This window comes from Phyllostomus discolor, chromosome 13 (genome assembly GCF_004126475.2).
Source record: "Phyllostomus discolor isolate MPI-MPIP mPhyDis1 chromosome 13, mPhyDis1.pri.v3, whole genome shotgun sequence".
Lineage (NCBI taxonomy): Eukaryota > Metazoa > Chordata > Mammalia > Chiroptera > Phyllostomidae > Phyllostomus > Phyllostomus discolor.
Genome location: NC_040915.2, coordinates 28,228,363 through 28,248,166, shown reverse-complemented (window position 1 = coordinate 28,248,166; position 19,804 = coordinate 28,228,363). Strand labels below are relative to the sequence as shown.

Genomic DNA, 19,804 nt, shown 5'->3' with positions numbered 1-19,804 from the left:
CAGAATATATGCTCATGTGACAGTATAGTCACCATCTGCTTTCCATTTCTCCCCCAGTAGGAAGCAAACCTGAACACAGTTCCCAGTCAGCAGCCAGCAGTCAATCAAAACTCCCAATGATCCTAAGGATGGATCTTTTACGGGTGGGATTCTACGGATCATGCTTCGCTTTTCTAGAGAGATTCTGGTGGTGGTCACTGGGGGCAAGGGATAATTCAGAGCAGGCTGGCAGAAGGCTGACTTATCTAGGTATGGGTAGGACCTCCCTCCATTCAGTCATCGATTTCCTGGAGAAGCTCAGGACTCACTCTGACCCTGTCTTTCTCCCACCCAAGGAAAGAACAGCGCTACGTGCAGAAACACTGGGAGGATGTGCGCGTGGGGGACTTCATCCAGATGCACTGCAATGAGATCATCCCGGCCGACATACTGCTCCTCTTTTCCTCGGACCCCAGCGGCATCTGCCACCTGGAAACCGCCAACCTGGATGGAGAGACGAACCTCAAACAGAGGCGTGTGGTGAAGGGCTTCTCCCAGCAGGTAGGACTCATTCTAACATCTGCCAGGGTAAGGTCAGGGGGAAGAAGCACGCCAACTCCACCGGAAATCTGAACTTAATCTGGTGAGTGGAGGGGAAAGTGGTGGCTGCCTCCTTTCCCAACCACTTGGGTACAGTCTTCCTGGCAGCCTCTGCCACGGGTGTCATCCCCTTATCTCAGTGGAGGAAACAGAAGTCTGGGAAAGTTAAATAACTTGCTGAAAACCTCAGAGTTTCTAAATGAAGACCCAGCCTGTTCATTGGATGAAACTATGTTCTCCTCTCTAAACCCAGGTAGTCTAGTATCTGTTCCGTTACCCTGGGGACCAACCCACTTTTCTGTGTTTAATCCCTGCTCATCCTGCTCAGCTCCACTCCAACGACAATCTCTCCCTCCACTAATCTCCTCTGGTATTCCTTCGACCCCAGCACAAACGGCAATTAGTTACCATTAACTGCTGCCATTTGTGTGTATTTTACCTTCTCAAGAGACTTCTCTGAAGCCTCTTTGAGGACAGAGAGCAATCATTGACACTTTTGTTGAATCCCTGCACATACATGCACGGGACCTTGGACATCGTGGGGAAGCCGTTATTGCTCGATGGTTTGGAGCCCGGAGCTGGACTCTAAGCCCAGCCTTGCCATTTATCAGATGTCTCGCCTTAGGGAAGTTATTGCTCCCTCACGCCTTCATTCCCTCATCGGAAATGGGTGCAAAAGTAGTACCCCCTCCGCAGGATAATTCTGAAGACTGACTGATACGTGCATGAATTACTTAACATGCAGATAGACACAGAGTAAAAGACCAGTAAAGAACTGGCAGTAAATGTCCACGGTGTTCATAGGCAATAAGTTGACTGACTGAAACTGGGTGTGACGTTCTCATTTTCAATTAAAATCCCCCTTAAAAGAGTTGATTTCCAATCTGGCACCTTCCTCTGCCCATGGGAAAGAATAAGCTTCATCCATTTTCTTCACTCAGCCAGTCTTTGGCTGGGGAGGAATCAGACAGGTCAGGGGATCCAGGAGAAAGACAGCAAGTGATTCTCACGGGTTCAGTTGTCTCCATTGAATTCTCAAGAGGAGACCCTTCATCATACTTCACTCCGCCTCTCTCACAGTACTGCCTGAACAGTTCCCACAAAATCCCTTTTTGTGTGATTAATCCAGTCCGCAGAAAGTCTGTTCTCTCGCCCTAACCATGGGAATGGTAAGAGCCATCCCATGGTTTTGCTGCAAGGTTCGAAGGAGTTGAGGAAAGTCAGGAAGAAACTGCAGGGTTTGGTGCAGAGCAGGCACACGGTAAGCGGTCTGTCGCTGCTGCCTCAGCTGCTGCTACAGCCCTGGGAGTGGAACCTGCCGTGGTCACCTCGCCTTCATCCTGGTGGGTGTGGTTACTGAGGCCCAATCTCCCGCGTGGTCTCCAGGCCTCACCTGAGCCGGGCACTGCACTGCGGCTTGGCGTCTGAGTTTTCTCTCCTTCACTTGTCCTCACCACTTGGACCACGTGCCCCCTGTGTTCACAAAAAGGCAGAGCTGGGTCCAAATGAGTTCACAGAGCCATTCCAGACATGCAGTGACCACCCACCTCTGGGTGCAGGGCCCCGTGGCCTGTCCCCAAGAGCAGAGCTTTCAGACCTTCTTAACCACACTTCACAATAAGAAATACACCATGCACACACACGCACGTACATGTGTGAGGAGGCGTGTGAGTGTGTAACACTGCCACCTTACTTAAACTACATGCAAAGCATTCTGAGAATTTCTATTCTATTTCGTTTTTTAAAAGTTCTGGGAACAGTGAAACTTGTATTTGCTTGTAAATCTCCCATCCGCCACCTCACCCCAATACCCTCATTGCAATTCTAAGTCCTTTTACTCTCTCTCTCTCTGTCTCTTTCCCTCTGCCACCTCTCTCCCCCTCTCTCTCAGGCATTCATTTCGGTGTTGTTGAGTTGCAACAGTCAGTTGTTTTGTTTTGGTTTTCTTCCCTGTCTTTGGCAGCAGCTCCCAAGCTGCCCCTTGTATATTAATTAGTCAGATACTTTGGGATTCGACCGGAGCGCAGAGCCAGATGAAGGGGTCAGTTACGCTCCAGCGCCAGAGACCAGCCGATTTAATAACATCGCTCCAGCTCTAGCCCTGAATCCTCACAGGGTTCTCGGCATAATGACTTACAAAAAACGGTAAATTCATTTGTGAAGAGTGGAAGATTTATGTGAGCTTGAAGTTTTTCAGAGTTCTCTCTTCTGTTTTCATTCTTGATTCTCCCCCCCTTACTTTTCTCAAGTGTATTTTTTTTCTATTTCTAGGCAATAACAATAATAATATGCTTTTATCAGTCCCTTACTAAAGGCTTTGCATGATTACCTTATTTATCCTCTTAAAAACCCGAAGAGACAGTTGCTGTCATTGTCCCAATTATTCACATAGGGAAACAGGCATAGAAGGTTACTTGCCCAAGGTCACAGAGCCCGGAAGTGTCGGAACCAGGATTCAAAGCCACGTTCCGCCAGAATCTCAGTTCTTAAAGGTTGTCAGTCGCTCATTTCCCTGGCCCTTTGCTACCTTGAGATTACCCAGAGACACTTACTTGAAAGTAAATGTTTTTCATTTTTAATATTCTTTCCACATGTAAGGAATAAGTGGCAGGAAGAATAAAGGTAGACTTAGCTACCTGGGGGAGAGAAGGTCTTTGCTACCTGGCTTCCCCCTCATGTCTTTAGTGCAAAAAGATTTCTGGATCTGGGTAGAATTCTCTTCTGGCTGACTCTAGACTATAGTAGTTCTCCAGCATGTTGAACAAAAACGTTGCTGACAGTATGACAGCAGCAAGACAAATACATGTTGCGGAGTCAGGTAAGGTCAGAAGGCAACAGGTCACAAGTTCACCAGTGCTGTGCCCCGCGGGACTTCTCAGTGAGCCCCAAGGAAGGGAGGGAGGGGGCAGCTGCCGGTGCAGCCTTCCTAAACACGTAGCCACAGAAACGTTCGGTTCCAGGATGACTGCAGGAGAGGTGAGATCACAGTTGAACCATTTGCCCCCAATCACATTACAGGTATTTATTTTTGCCAAGTACATGCCCCAGGTCTGGACACGCATAGTTTTTAAGTGTTTCCCCGGATTACCTTGACGTGAACCTACCGCCACCTCCTTGAAAAGCCGGACAACAAAGGGAAGGTGCCTTTGTGTTCAAGTACTTCCCCCAGACCCTGAAGAGCAGTGAGAACAAAACTACCACTTTTGTGCTTCCTACCTGCATTGTCTGTTTTAGTCCTTGCAACCACCGTGTGACGTGGGTGTTACCAGCCCCATTCTACAGATGGAAACGCTGAGGCACGGAAAAGGCCAATTGCACCAATTGCCTCCGATTTTGAACACCTACAAATACACATTGCTTAAAAATCTAGTATCTTAAATAAGAAGTACTGATAGCTTTTGTTAGCTTGTTTTTCCTCTAAGTCCCTACTGTTTATAAGACTTTCACCTTGACGAAAGGGTTGTCGCTAACCACAGGGATTTCTGGAAACCTCCCACCCCACACACATCCCCATACCCAATCTCACCCTGTCACAGATGATGAGAGGTGGCCACATCCTGTCAATGCGAAGTCAGTCAGACAAACCTTGTTCCAGCTCCCCTTGGCCTGGGTCTCAAGGCAGAGTCTGCCAAACCCTTAGCTCGAGCAACAGTTCTGGAAAACCCAGGTTCCTAGTCAAAGCCCGTGTCCTGTGGACTCTCTGTGGCCTTTCCAATACGCATTAACACACTGATGTCTCTAAGAAGGTTTGGAGTCAAGAGGCTGGTTAAACTCTCTAACTCTGAGCTCTCCAGATTTTTTTACCCGCTGAACCCTTTTTCAGCACAGTAATTTTTAGCATACCTAAAGAAATTGGGGCAAAATGCTACACTGGATGGTAGAACACCCAGCATTGCAATGGGCCAGGGGAGTGGCGGAGAAGTTGACAACCCTCGTAGCTTCGGCAGTCCACCCTTTTCTTTCCCGTTGAGACTCAGAGGCAATTCTAAAACAGGAGAGGGCTTCTCAGCAGGCTCTTCCACCTGTGACAGAGCATCCGTCTCAAGATTGCCAAAGAGTTCGTTTCAAAATCCTTTTCTCAGAATTCAACTTGGACCAAGCCGGTTTTTCTTTTTTCAGTCGGAGTTTTTATCCTGATGGGCCATCTTTGAATTCACAAAAGTATTGACTTGTTCATGAAATACGTATTCCCACACCCCATGGCTGGGGGAAAAGGCGGGAAGAGAAGGAATCGCGAATTGGGATTATGCTGAGAGGACGTCCTGAGAGAATTAAATTGTACGGTTTCTCTTCCACGGCATCCTGCTGCCTGAAAACTCTTCTTTAAAAGGATTTCCAAGACGGGCACTTGGCAGTTAACGTCTGAAAATGAGGGTGTGCCGTTCATTTTGGGAAATGGAGCAGTTTCCAAACCAAAGACTTGGAAATTACTTCTCCTGATTCGTATTTCACATCCAGCACATTCCTGGTGTTAAAGAACAACATTCAGCTGAGTGGATCTGAAGCTGTACCCAGCCTGACGAAGTGATTCATGAATCAGGCAGCATCCCGTCTAGCAACCAGAAGGCTGCTCTGGGGAGCTGCAAAAATGGAAAGATTTTATGAGCAGAAGGGCGAGCAAGTGAGCTATCCACAGAAGAAAAGAAAGGATTATTTTTAGACTAGGACATATTTTAGAGGAAAAGGGATGATGAGGGGTTTTATAGTGCTGATTGATTCTTCTGTTTACGGGGCCAGGCAGGGAAGTGGGGGAGGGGGGCGGCAAGAGCCCAACCTGACAGGTTACTTCATGGGTGTTGACCAGAAAATTTCGGACTAGTTGGTTAAGGTTCTATGAGTGGGAAGGGTTGGCATGGCCCTTAGATCAGGCAGTAAATCTAGGCTTGGTATCATGAGCTTTAGCACAAGGGATGCCATTTGGACCTGTGGGTTTTCTCTTTAACAACTATGACCTGTTGTTCAAATCACCAAAGCCCAGGTTGTACTGGACCATGTGTCTGATGATTTCCTGCTGCCAACCAAGAACTTGCTACACCGAGGGAGGCATGGGTGTAGATGCTCACACCCTACCCGAGACAGAACCAGAATCTGCAGTGTAACCAGACCCCACCCCCCACCCCTCTGTGATTCATGTGCACATGAAAGTTGGGAAGCACTGGCCTCGGGCATCATTCATTATTGCAATCAGTGTGCTTACCTGTTTATTGCCCAGGTTAAAGGTTGGCTCTCTGTTGGCTCTCCCTTTGAACTAGCTTGCATTCCACTGATGGCTAGTGTTTTCAGCCATTTGCTCAACTGTGAACAGCCACGGGAGCTTGGGCCCTCTGCAGTGAAAGCCCGTGCCGACTTGAACATCCAGGTGGGGCAAGAGTAGGCTTACAGTGGTGAGTGCGCAAATCACAGTTCGTTCTTGTGTTAGCAATTATCGCATTACTTTCCAGGTGAAGGACTGTAAACCTGCTTTTGCCCACCCTGTATTTAGGCAGAGGTGCACTCTGCTCACAGACTGAGGCGGGACGGGGAGTCATGCATCGCCATGCCAGCTCAGCGGTGCCACGCCGCACGTGAGAGCGGAAGGTAGCAAGCAGCACGTCGTCTCAGCCTCGCCTGCCCCGAGAACCAGAGAAAAACCCTCCTTCCTGGTGGATTCCGTAATGAGGCCTGCCCCTGACAGGTTGTTCCAAGTTTCCGTGAAGATTAGTATTTAGTCTTCCTCCCTGTTGACCCCTGCTTAAATGTTGAGCCAAGATCATATTGTTTAGGGTTCTGTTAACATAGGATCTACATAATAGCATATAATGATAACAAGTAATATCAGTTGATAACTTGATTGAGCACATGAAATGTGCTCCATCTACTCCTCATAAATAACCCTACAAGATAAGCATTTTGATCACCCCATGTCACAAAAGGCAAGAGCAGTTAAGCAACCCTGCTAGCAATCGACTGACCTCAGATTTAAACTCAAGCAGCTTCCTTCCTTCCTTCTTCTCTCCTTCTTTCCTTCCTCCTTCCTCCTTCCTTCCTTCCTTTCTTCCTCCTTGCTCCTTTCTTCTTCCTTCCTTCCTCCTCCCTTCCTTCCTCCTCCCTTCCTTCCTTCCTTCCTTTCTTCCTTCCTTCCTTTCTTTATCTCCTTTTTATTATGGAAAATTTTCAAGTATATGCAAAAGTAGAGAGAATAGTATGATAACCTTTTATGTACCACCACTTCATTTTAATAATCAACTCATGATCAGTCCTGTTTTTTGTATCCCCCCTCATTTCTCTGCAAATTGTTTTGAAGCCAGTCTTTCATGTTACAACATTTCACCCATGAATATTTTAATATTCATCTCTTAAGGATGGGATTTTTTAAATATACCAGTCTCTCACTGTCATGCCTAAAATATTAACGATAATTCCTTGACATCAACTTGCAAGTCAGTGCTCCATATTATCAGTGTGTCTGAATGGGGATTCAAAGAAGGCCAAATATTGAGACTAGTTTCCTAAACCTCTTTTACGCTATAGGTTGACTATTCTGCTTTCTTTTTCATTTTCTTGTATGTTCAGTTTTTGTTGCTGAATCAACCAGGTCATTTGCCCTGTGAAATCTCCTGTAGTCTTGTTTAGCTGATTGCATTGCCATTTAGCACATTTTCCAGTATGATGTATCCCTAACATCGGTGGTTAGATCTAGTGCCTAAGCCAGATTCCGGGTAGATTGCGTTTTGCTTGTTTATGTCACTGTTTCATGAGTTGACTCCCTAGCATCCTCCAAAGGTGGCCACTGAGTTTTTCTTCTTTATTTTCCACATGAACTTGTGCATTTAAGCATATTTGGTGGGTGTCAAATCAGCGTCGTTATTATCTTTATTGACTGTCCCATCTGCAGCCAGTGGGAACGTCTTCAAATTGACTCCTGAGTTCTTTTGCCACAGCCTCAGTAGCCTTATGTTGACACCTAACACTAACATGAGTTTATGTCAACCTATAGAAAAAGGATTGCAAGATTAAATTTAGTCAGTGTTTGTCCACTTGAGAAGGGGGAACAGACTATAAGATAGAGCCTTCCTCCCTCAGCCCTCCAGATGGATTTGGGTGCTTTGGCAGGAATCAGTCCCACAGGCAGAGACGAGGAGTGATCGAACACGTAGGCAATTTCCTCATCAGGTCAGAGGGGCCATGACAGCCGGTCACCCCATGATGGCTGATCTTGGAAAGAACTCCTGCCCGACCCGGCAGCAGGAAGGTCACCAAGTCCTGGGAGCTGTCATTAGTTTTCAGATAGGATTCTCCGCCATCGGTGGGCTCATTTGTATGCCGGGAAGGAAAGCTGGCTCAGCAGCTGGGGCGTGAAGAACATTTGCTTCTACAACGTATCCAAACCCATATGGGGAGAGAGAGGGGGAGAGAGAGAGAGAGAGAGAGAGAGAGAGAGGAGGTGGGAGGGAGGGAGAGAAAGCAGGGGGTGGGGGAGGGAGGGAGGGAGAGAAAGCAGGGGGTGGGGGAGGGAGGGAGGGAGAGAAAGGGGGGGGGGGAGGGAGGGAGGAAGGAAGGAAGGAAGGAAGGAAGGAAGGAAGGAAGGAAGGAAGGAAGGAAGGAAGGAAGGAAGGAAGGACGGGCAAAGCTTTAAATAGTATTTTGCAAGATTGCCTTGTCCCTCCTGCACAGCTGCGAGGGCTGGCGGAGACTGTGTACCCTGTCGCCCCTAGTCTGCAGAGTCCATGGGAACACTCTACAAATGAGTTTCCTCAGCCGCATTGCCACCCTGACCCCTGTGTAGGGTGGGGATGGGAGGGAGGGCGTGTTTCCTCTGGTCATCTCGCCTGAGGGCCGTGTGGGAAATAGATTCTCAGAGCTACACAGACACCCAGTGATCCCTGGTTCAACTCTCCTTTCCCACAAGTGTCCTGGGGTCACAGTAGAAACTCAGTAAATAAATGCATTCTGTGTTTAAGGAAAGAGTTTAGCTGATTTCTCTTTTTTTCAATTCACAACATCTTTTTTAAATATTTTCTAATGGCCAAGGATGGCTTTCAAACTGGTCTAAGATACACTTCCTATCCTCTAAGACTTTGTGACTTTGGGTCCATTTTATAAACTATAAAGACCCTTGTGACTATCAAAAAATTTTGATAACCTGAAACCACCTCATTCCTAAGCTCTCCTCCCTGAAAGCAGTTGTTCATTCAGAGTCCATTATTTAAGAAAATAATATAAAAAGTTGCTATGAATCTGATTGCTTTTTAAAATGAATTTATAATTGATTTTAAAAATTCCTATGTAAAAATTTGGAAAACCACGTATATGTGAGGCTTATTTTTACCCCATCTATAGATGACATTTTGGTGCATATGGGAATTTGAGGACCAGTTGCAGTGCTTAATCTACCAATGGGCTTATACAAACAGCTTGGTACTTGGCACTTAAATGTGTAAGAAAAGTTCAAAGTGAGTGGTATAGATACTTAACAATTGCCTAGGCTCAAAGGAAGGAGAGATTGTAATGGTCTGTTGTGGAAGTGTTAAGAGGTGTAACTGTTGAGCTTGTGAAAGTTTAAGAGAATTGTCAATATGGAAAACTTGCCAGGAAATCATGAAAAAGGCCCAGAGGGTTAAATGGTTACATCAAGCAAAGAACAGCGCACGTTTTAGAATCAGACACAAACCTGCGTGCTCATGAGCTGTGTGACCTTGCGTAAGTCACTTAGTGTAATCAGCGTCCGGCGTCCTCTCCAAAACAATGGAATGACCTCTCCTGAACCTGTCACAGGAGAGTTGGGAAGATCAAATCAGATCAAATAAATGTGAGGCAGCATTTATTTCTGGACTATAACTTTACCAAATTAAAAAGCATCGTTACTTTTTAAAGGCCCGGGTCTGCCCATGCAACTGAGTACGCCCCTGTGTTCCTTGTCTGCAAGCAACAGAAATGATCTAACTTAAGTAGAACAGAATTATTGCAAAAACGTGGTAGGAGGGGGTGTGGGAGAAAGGAGCACACGACACAGCTCCCAGAAACTAGACCTGGAGAACGGCGCCGTGGGAGAGATCGGTAGCGGCAGTTACTTAATGCTCGCGTTTGATTTTTCTTCCTGGAGTCCCTCCACTCACGTCAAAGTCCCACAGCGGGAGAGTCTTGTGGGCAAAGGCGTCGTGACATGTGTTCCCATTGAAAGTACGAACCAGGGAAGGGAGGTAGTTTCCCGAGAGGAAACGCAAAGCTTGTTAGTGGACGAGGAGTAGAACGGATGGTGAGCCTCCAGAAAACAGTGATCCGCTCCAAAGAATTTCAGAAGATCATTCGTACTTTTATGCGTGTATGTGATCCTGTGCACAGACCGACTTGGAATTCAGCTGTGAAGAACGGTGGGAAGTAAGCCTAGAAAAGTAAAAGTGGAGGCCAGTGCGAGCAAAACGGCCCATTCCGGTTGCTGGAATATACTTCAAGCCGTTTGCTTCCCCTTGGCCTTCCCAGAGAGCCTGGAGGATGCAGCGTACTATATCTCGGTGATAGGTCGGTGAGGAGTACCTTAACCTGGAGAGTAGTTACACACCAACCCTTGGCTGAACTTCCTGTGCTCTCCTAGATAATGCTGCCGATACACGTGAGCTACACTGGGAACTTTGAGTTGTTTTATGGCTGCAGTAATTGATTGCTGTCCATTACCTACCTCTCCTGTCTGATTCTCCCTTCCCTATGGTTCAGGGATCATGGGCATTCGGAAATGCGTGAATGCATGAATGGATGATTGGGAGACCAGTCAGGCCCTTGTTGGGGAATGAAAGGAAATAGCACATATGAAATACTTAGTTGTTTCTTGGCACAAAATAAGCATTCAATGGAGGCTATAGCAATAATAATCCTAATAGCAGAGGAGAAGGAAGAGGAATAAAGATGATGATGATGATGACGACAGTGATGATGGTCATGATTCCAACTGGCTTTGGATTCCAATTATATGAATTGCAACCCTGGTCCCGTTACCTACCAACTGTAAAACAGTGGCTTTAGTGCAGCCTCCCTTAGCACATCTGTCAGAACCTCTTAAGGTTACTGCGAGAACCTAAGGACAGGCGCCTGGCACGTAGTAAGTGCTCAAGGTAGGTAGGCTTGGCCCGAAGAATGCAGAGACACCCACTCTCCTTTCTGCAAAGGGCTCGTCTTTGCCTGGACCCTGACTGTTGGCTCCCAGGCCGTTTTGCTGTTGTAGGGCTTCCATCACGGACAGTGCCTTAGATAAGAGGCTGTGTAGAAAGAAGAGCTGGTTACGTAGGCTTGGAGGAGTGCATCAGAAGGGAATCAGAACTCCTGATTAAAAACCTGGCAGGTTGCGGGGGGCATTGCAAAGCCCCCCATCCTTGGTCTCTTCTTTCAGTTCCCGGGAGTGCGCCTCGGCAAACCCATCCAAGCGGAGCCTGAGGGCCTGTCTTTGGCCACAGCAGGGCCCACACACCCCTTCCCATAGCCCGTGTTCAGGAGGGGAGGAAGGTGCCCAGGGGACAGGTAGCTAGAAAGGGCCAGGTCACTCCTTCATGAGGAGAGACAGAGGACCTGAACCCCAAGCCCAGAAGACAAGCAAAGCACCTTGGAGGAAGGTCGCTGGGAAGCCCCTTGGAGGGACAAGAGAGGAACACTTGGCCATTGAGGGAGTCCAGCAGGTCCGATTAAACCAACGATGGGGACTCTCAGCAGCAGGACCATTAGCTCTCAGACCCTGCGGCTGCCCCTTTCTGAAATGAGTTTGGATTTAGGAAGCCGGGGACGGGCCGATGGTGTGCATTGGGAGGGAAGCACACGGCTTAATCAGGGGCATGAAAGCAGCTGACAAATTACAGCGTGATTTGTCATCATCTCAGAACTCGGCAAGTGTTTGTCCCTGAAAGAATCGATACCTGGAGGGAAGAGGGCCGTATTTTTAGAAACTCTTGGATGGGTAATTTATTTCAAGAGACTGGAGAGTTTATTTATGCTGGTGTCCCCACAGATCCAGTGGATGGTATATTTATACGAAGCCAGAAAATGCTATCATTTCTTCTAATCAATTCACCCCTGTGAGCAGCTGTACCTTGGAGCTCTCGGCTGTAAATTCACTCCCCATGCTAAAAGCTGTACGCAGGGCACCATGTGCAGCCCCGCCTCTAGCATTCTTTCCTTTTATGTGCTTAGCACTCTGCCCCTTTCACGACTTCCCCACACAGATCCTGTCTTCTGGGGCACACCAGATGGACAGGGGAGGTGGCACTGGTCCCATTCTACAGATGAGGAGACTGAGGCTCAGGAATTGAATGCAGTGGTAGTCAGTTTGCGATATAATTAAAAAAGCAAGATTCCCCTACCCCTAGTTGTATCCTCTCCCTCCATTGGACTATAAAAGATTATACCAGTAAATTACCCAATGAAAGAAGAAAAGTGAAGAAAGAACCAGGGACGTGTTTAAAGTACTTTGCTCCAAGAATAGTCACCGGGGGCAGGGTACTGTGCAAGTGACACCAGACGGTCTGCCGTGAGACTCGCATTCCAGTCCCCATGCCGGGGTGACCTTGGGCAGCCAGCCTGGCCCTCCTGAGCCACAGTCGTTCCAACTCCAAAGAGGGGATAATTAAAATTCCCACTTCATAGGATAATTGGGAGCTTGAAAATAGTATGTGCAAAGTTCTCATCACAGAGTCTGGCAGAAATGAGCATACAGAAAATGCTACTTGTTTTGTTTTACTAACAACTATTCTCCCAGAATTTTTATAACAGCAAAAGAAATGGAAACAATGTAAATGTTCAATAGTGAAGTGATTTAAGTGAAATACGGTGGCATTCAGACAACTGGTTTCTATGCAGGCATTAATAAGGATGTAGAACATTTTAATAAGATGTAAAATGTGTTCAAGTATCTGAATGCCAAATCTCTGTTTTGAAATGCATCGCGGCATATGTGTGCCCATACATAAATGTGTGTGTGCATGTGTGTACATATATATTTATAAACCTGGGAATATTATACACACAAGAATATTGACTGTAGCTATCTCTAAATGGCATGATATATAATCTCCTTTTTGATCGTCTATTTCTGTGCTTCCCGGTGCGCAAGCCACTAGACACATGTAGCTATTTAACTTCAATTAAAACGAATGAAATCTAAAAATCAATTCCTTAACCATCCTGCCACGTTCCAACAGCCACCTGCCCTTCGTGGCCTCCACACGGGGCAGCGCAGACTCAGAACAGTCCCATCATTGCAGGAGGGTTTGTTGGACAGTGCAGGTCTAGCAACCCGACCCCGGGCATTTCTGCATCGCCACCAGGGAGGGCGCTGCTGGCCTCCAGCAGGCAGAGGCCAGAGATGCCGCTCCACATCCTGAAAGGCACAGGACGGAGAAATGCCGCCGTCCAACTTTTCTCAGCCGTGCACCCAAATTTTATTTGCGTCTATTTTCTCCTCCTTCATGAGGATTTCACTTTTTCTTCTAATGCATTACAACTATCGCAATGCAGCAAATCAGGGACTACCTTATTTGCGATGGTTCTGATCATGATTAGCTCCCTGATGGTCCTATTAAAACTAGATCCCTCTTCATAACCTCGTGATGTCCAAAATAACAACAATAATAACCCCGTGACGTCCTCTCTCTCACAGGGGGCACAGTTCGAACCAGAACGTTTCCACAGCACCGTCGTGTGTGAGAAACCCAACAACCACCTCAGCAAATTCAAGGGTTATATGTAAGTATCTCATGCCCACGAGCTGCTAGTACGTATCTCCTCTGCAGCTAGAAAACGTCGTCACCGTTGTTGTCTTTCTCAAAATGGCCAAACAGATAAGCATTCAGGTCCTGAGGAAATGTGTTTCTTGATCACAAAGAAGGGCTACAGAAACCTAAGTTGTGTGAAACTTTTCCGATTCTGTTTTTCTTTTTTGCTGGAGTGACAGTTAATTATCTTGCAGGATGTGATTTCGGAATCTTGTTTCTTAGAACTCTGGTGAAATAGCATCAGAATCGAGACTATACACTCTGATTCAGGGGAGGCAGATTAGATTTACCTGAGATTGGTTTTCTGAAAGGCCCTGTATTGCATTGCAGGTAAGAACAAGGACTTGGGAGTTTGACAGACCTAGGTTTGAAATCAGGTTCTATCGCTAATGAAGCTGTGTGGCCCTGAGTAAATTAATTAACCTCTCTGGGCCTTAGTTTTCACATCTGTAAAATAAAGATTATAATGCCTACATCACAGGATTTTTCCTTCCAAAGAATAAAATTGTTTATCCTATGCAAAGCCCTTACCACAGCCATGGGTGGAGTGAATATTCAGTTAATGGTGGCTGCTGCTGAGGCAACCACTTCTATTCTTGTTCCTCGACTTCGGTTCAGCCTGAGAATTTTACTGAAATTCTGCTCTCACATCAGACTATTGGTCTTACTAAAAAAAAAAAAAAAAGGTAACAGATATGAATAAATGCCCTCATATAGTGCCTTAACAGGTTTTAGAGTAGTTTCACAGAACATCATCGCATTCGATCCGCACAGCAACCCAGGGAGAAATGATTTCATTTTTCAGATAGGGAATCTGATGATCTAAGACTGTTCAGGATTCGCCTGAAGGTGCGCAGCAGGCATAAGACAAAGCCAGGATTTACATCCGGGTGTTTTCACACCACACCCCCCCCAACCCCCCCACCCCCCCACCACCCCCAGTGTGTTCCCTAAGGTCAGCCCTGCTGTGGCCACCTCTCCATCATCCTGGAGTGGGAAGACCAATGTCGATGCTGCTCCTCCATCTGCATTTCCTCGGGCCATATGGGGTGTCATGAAGAGCAATGTGAGAGGGGACGGGGTCAGAACAACCCGAGAGGAAGAGCAGCTTTGAAACACCACTGACCTTTTGAGACCACAGAGCGAGCAGATGGAGGCAGAGAAGGGCGTGAACTCCTGGGGGAGAGGAGGATTCGTGGCGGGATCTGGCAAGGCAGAGCTTGCCACCTGCCCCCAGCAAGGAGGCACACCCGAGGTTTGTGGATTGGGTTCATCGTGCGTCACCTGCTCCTGCAGTCGCTCTCCTTCCTCTTCCAGAGCAGCCTCATCGCTGGGTCTCTGTCCTGTCCCGAACAGCTCGGGCCAGCAGCCAGCCTCGCTGAGCTTCCTCCTGGGTTCATCCCCCCACCTCAGACAGAACTCTCCCACCTAACCCCTAGCACTCCTCCTTCTTGGCGGCTGCCCCTGGAGACACCTTCTCCCACCTGCCCAGGCCTCAGGGGTGAGCCCCAAAAGTCCAGTTGGTCAGCCCAGTAGCCAGCCAGGGAATGATGGAGAATTCTCTGCTGTGGTCCTGCATCCTTTTTAATGCTCTGATTGAGGGTTAGGGGTATCAGATTGGAAAATGCAACTTTTAAACAAAAAGACCTCTATAGAGCCATGGTTCTCAAAAAGGAGCAATACCCACCCCCTCTGCCACCCCAAGGGAATCTTTACAACGTCTGGAGACATTGTTGGTTGTCACACTGGGGAGGGGGCTGCCGGCACGTGGTGGAGAGAGCCCAGAGACGCTGCGGAACAACCTGCAAGGCACAGGACGGTCCGGCAACAAAGAGTGACCGCGCCTAAGGTGTCGGCAGTGTCAGGGTGGAGAGAGGCCACTCTGCCTACAGATGACCGTTGGCCCAAGCCTCCCTGTGTGGCAAGTTAGCAATATACTAGCACCAAACAGGGACATGGCCCTGCTAAATTCAGAAGAAGAGTGCAGGGAAGTGACTCTGATGCAGTGTAAGGTAACGGGGCCCGCTTTGCAAATCCCTGGGCAGTGAACCCGCGTGAGGGTCAGGGTCACGTGGGCCCCGGGTGCCCAAGTCCTGGGATGTCTCACGAGGTGTGTGTCTTCGGAAAAATCACCCTCTCCGACCTTCACCCTTTTCACAAGGAAGGGTTATCACCCTGCTTCCTTCCCAGAGCCTTGGAGGGTCAAATGCCATGAGGAAAGGCAGTTTATAAACACAGTGAGGAATAATTAGTATTGAAAGGCATATTGACTTGCTGGGTTCGACTCTCTGATCTGCCCCTTAGTAGGTCTATGAACTTGCCTCAGTTTCCCTGTCTATATCATGGGTGTGATCACATGACCTATCTTAGAAGGCCATCAGGATGATTGACTTGATACATGAAAAACACATATACCAGCCCCAGAAAATGAACTACTGGAGAGCTAGAAGGAGGGAAAAGCCCTGAAGGTTCAGGTTATTGTTTTTGGTCTCCCCAGTGTTGTGGGGAAGTTATATTTAAACTTCCTAAAAATCCCAAAGGAAAGCCATGCAAGTGCAATAAGGGCCAGACATGAAGTAATCACTGGTGCCGCCTGGACCCAGAATTCTCTAGTGTGGAGTGAAAAATGCAATGCTCCCTGAGGCCAGAGCGAGGAAAAAACTCTGTCCCACTTTAAGAAGCCACCTCCCTGTATATTGCACTGAGGGCCACGGTCCACTTCCTGTGATGGAGCCAGAGGAGGATAGTTCAGGAGCTGGGCCAGTGGGGGAAGGAGCTGGAAGGAGAGGAGCCCGCCAGCGGCCCTTCCTTACCTGGCTCCCCTACCAGAGGCAGGACTGACTGCCTGGTGTCTGCCATGGACGCGGAGGGTCAGCCGGTGCAGTTCCGGTCCCAGCTGCTAGGGGACAGCGGGCAGGTGAACCCAGCCTGAAGGAAATGCAACGCAGTCCTCGTAGGGGCAGAAGCCAGTTCCCCCACAAACCGTTTTCAGGCTTTTTCAGAGTACTGCTCTTCAGGTGAGCAAACGAGGGCTTTCCTAGGGGTGGGTAATTCCCTTCTTTTTTTTTTAAATTTTACTTATTTATTTTTAGAGAGGGAAGGGAGGGAGATAGAGAGAGAGAAACATCAATGTGCGGTTGCTGGGGGTCATGGCCTGCAACCCAGGCATGTGCTAGACTGGGACTAGTATGTGACTGGGAATCGAACCTGCTGCGACACTTTGGTTTGCAGCCCGTGCTCAATTCACTGAGCTACGCCAGCCAGGGCTGGTAATTCCCTTCTAATAATGGTCCAGCCTCCCAGCAGCAACCAGAAGTTGCACTAGAACACAGAGATTAGATTCCGAGTTAATATCGCTCTTCTGAAAAAGAGGGAGGGCAGGGGTCATGTTCACTCACCACTCCTAGTTCTGGGATGCTATCGAGGTTCCATTGTTCCCAGTGACATGGAGAGGCCACCAAACTGCCCCCTGTCCTTCCTCATCCCCAGGGAGCACCCTGACCAGACCAGGACCGGCTTTGGCAGTGAGAGTCTCCTGCTTCGAGGCTGCACCATCCGAAACACCGAGGCGGCTGCTGGCATCGTCATCTATGCAGGTGACAGTTCCTCTTGTCCCTTTCCCCTATCGTTCCTCCTCGGTCCCCTCCTCCAAATCCACCTCCAGGTCAGGGGGAACTCCCATCAATTCCCAGGGGTAGAGTCACATAAACTTCCCATTTCTCAGCTAAGCAAACTGAGGCTGGAACCCCAGCTGCTCATTCAGTTCACAGGAGTCATAATTAGAGTCCAAGTGACTGTCACGCAGCTGAACAAGACGGGGAGAGAGATTCCCGATCATTCACCTCAAATGGTTTCGCAACACTAATAGGCAAGATGAAGTATATCTTATGGAGCCTGAGGAATAACCTCACCAAACTGAATAACTTCATCTTTCATGCCTCGGTTTCCTCATCTATACAATGGGGAAAATACCTGTCTCTGCCTCAGAGAGTACTCACGAGGACCAAATGACCCAACACAGGAGACGCATTGTGTCTAGTGCACCAAAGCACAACTGGCTGTCACTATATTTTTTTCAGTTAAGTTTTTATTGTTATCTTTTTCATTTTATGGCTTCAGTTATGGTGGTTTGTGTCTCCTTGCTGCTGCAATTTTGCTTTCTTAAAAAAAAAAAAACAGCAACATTTCTTACTATGAAATCTAAAGCCTTAGAGGGCAGTCTTAAGACTGCTGTATCGCTGGAACGCAGAGCCCGCTGCCCCGTGGGCTCTCAGTAAGTGTCTGTTGTTACGTTAGCAACTGCAGGATCTTCCCCTGGAGGGGAAGCAGTCTCCCCGAGGTGTCCACTTTCACCGGAAGACTCCAGAGTACATTTCCCTGGGTCTTCCGCTCACTGGGACACCTTGTAATATTTAGTTTGCTTGTTGTGTTGTTTGATTTATTTTTTTTGTCTGAGTAGAACCCCACTTTTGATGGACATAGAAGATATTTTTAGGTATCAATCTACCTAAGAATCATTTTTGGGACTGCCAGAGAAAAAAATGTTTAAACATTTCCCTCACTTGGGGGAAAGGAGGTTGTATTTGCTGGTTCAGGTGACTGTCTGTGACGGTCTTCGGTAATGGAGTCCAGTGCCGTCCGGCAGATGCACTAAAGATAACCTCCGTCCCACCGAGAAACCCCACACAGGCGTGGAGTTGGCCTCTCTGAGTGGTCAGAAACAAAGAAGCAGCGCTGTGGGGGCCCTGGGAGTGGTATATGAGGGGACAGATTTGGAGAGAGAGCTCACCGTGGCTCTGGGGGCATCAGGCTACCTGCGGGGAAATCCACTCACCGGCTGCACACTCCTGGGCTAGCTGGCTAAGCTTTCAACACAGGGGCACTGAGAGCTCCTGCCTTGCAGGGTCACAAGGTTCCCATGAAATGATCTGTGAAGGGGCCAACATGCCTGGCCCATGTTAAGCTCTCAAAAGTGTGAGCAAGAAGGGCACTGATCGTTTCCAGTGTTGTCACCTGGAGCAGGGGTGCTCAGCCTCGGCACAGCTGACGTGTGGGCCCAGGCTGTTCTCTGTGCCGGGGGCTGCCCTGTGGGGTGTGGGGCAGCATCCCTGGCCTCCACCCACTGGATGCCGTTGGCACTGCCTTCTCAAGATGTGACAACCAAAATTCTCAAGGCATCGCCAAGTGTCTTCTGAGGAGGTCAGTCCCCCTGGTTGAGAACGACAGGTCCAGAGTTTCCCCCTGGAGAGTATGGATGGGCAACATCAGAGCAGCTCAGCGTCAAAGCCCGAAAAAGCCAAGCGGAGCTTTGCAGGGGGGAGACCCAGGGCGGAGGTGTGCGTCCCTGCTGCGGACAAGCCATGCATTTAGGTGCTGTGTGTATATGCATCCACTCCCCCGCCCCAAACACACACACGCTACCACCATCTCCCACTTTACACATGGGAAATGGAGGTGCCAAGGGGTTAAGTCACTCGAGGTCACTTGTCTCCTAAGATTAATTCCACGTAACCCAAGGTGAAGTATTTGCAGAGTCTAACTCTGACTCTAGAGCCCACGTTCTAACTGCTGCACCACACTGCCCCCCCCTTGAGGCCAACTTTGGCTGCAAAGACAGAGGGATCCCGAAGGTGAGGAGGAGCAGGTATTTGAAGAGGGTGGTCCCAGCCCCGCTTGTGTGGGGTGACCCTGAGGCAGGCAGGAAGGCGCAGTGTCATCGGCACAGTCGGCCTGTGCTCGCCGTGCTGTGGAATGCCCCCAGCAACGGCAGGGACTCCAGTCCCATTCAGCAGGCCTACAGTTTGCTCACTCCTACCGTCTCGCCCTTTAAATCCACAGGGCAACTAGCTGAACAAAGTTAAACCCGTTCACTGCTGGAGCTGATATATCAGTCTCCTTTAATTGTGCACAGAAAAGATGTAATTGGTGGCTTGTCACTTGACTGCTGAGGAGGGCAGCATAGTAGTTAAAATGTAGCAGTTCCCACGCACAGGCTCTGTGTGAAGACAGAGTCTCACTCGGTTCGACTCTCAGCCGTCTGCTGGTCAGAGGAGAAGTAGGCTGGGAATCAGACCCGGGGTGCTCTGTGTGGCTCTGGCGCTGATTTATTCTTTCATCTTAGGCAAGTCCCTTGTACTTTTCTCCAACTAGAAAAAGGGGTGATTGGATGAGATTGATAGTTTTCCAATTTTGTTGTCCTTCCTTTGAACAAAACTTTATGCGTGCAGAACTCCAAGGCAAGAGTATTGCTGCACAAGGTTAATGTCAGGGTGGAGGCCTCAGGCCTGACCGCTCCTGCCTAAGCCACGCCCACACCTTAGACAAGGAGGCAAACGTGAAAACAGCTGGCCCCGAGCAGTGCCCTGCCCCAGGGCCTTAGCACTGACTGTTCCCCATCCTCTTCTCCCAACTCTTCTCTCTCCCTTCAAGTCTTCTTCAAATGTCACCTCTTCTGAGAGGCCTTCCATGATCATGCTCTCTGAGACCATCTCATT

At 48.4% G+C, this 19,804-nt stretch overlaps 1 protein-coding gene across 2 annotated transcripts in view; it reads left to right on the top strand.

Moving 5' to 3' along the window:
* The window catches only part of ATP10B (ATPase phospholipid transporting 10B (putative)), a 233,234-nt gene that overhangs the window by 162,783 nt on the left and 50,647 nt on the right, over window positions 1-19,804 (top strand). For both annotated transcript variants that reach the window (XM_036014749.1, XM_036014748.1), the window contains 3 exons: window positions 336-540; window positions 13,196-13,281; window positions 16,800-16,906. In XM_036014749.1, the coding sequence (XP_035870642.1) occupies window positions 336-540; window positions 13,196-13,281; window positions 16,800-16,906 (398 nt within the window). The remainder of the gene's footprint in view (window positions 1-335; window positions 541-13,195; window positions 13,282-16,799; window positions 16,907-19,804) is intronic.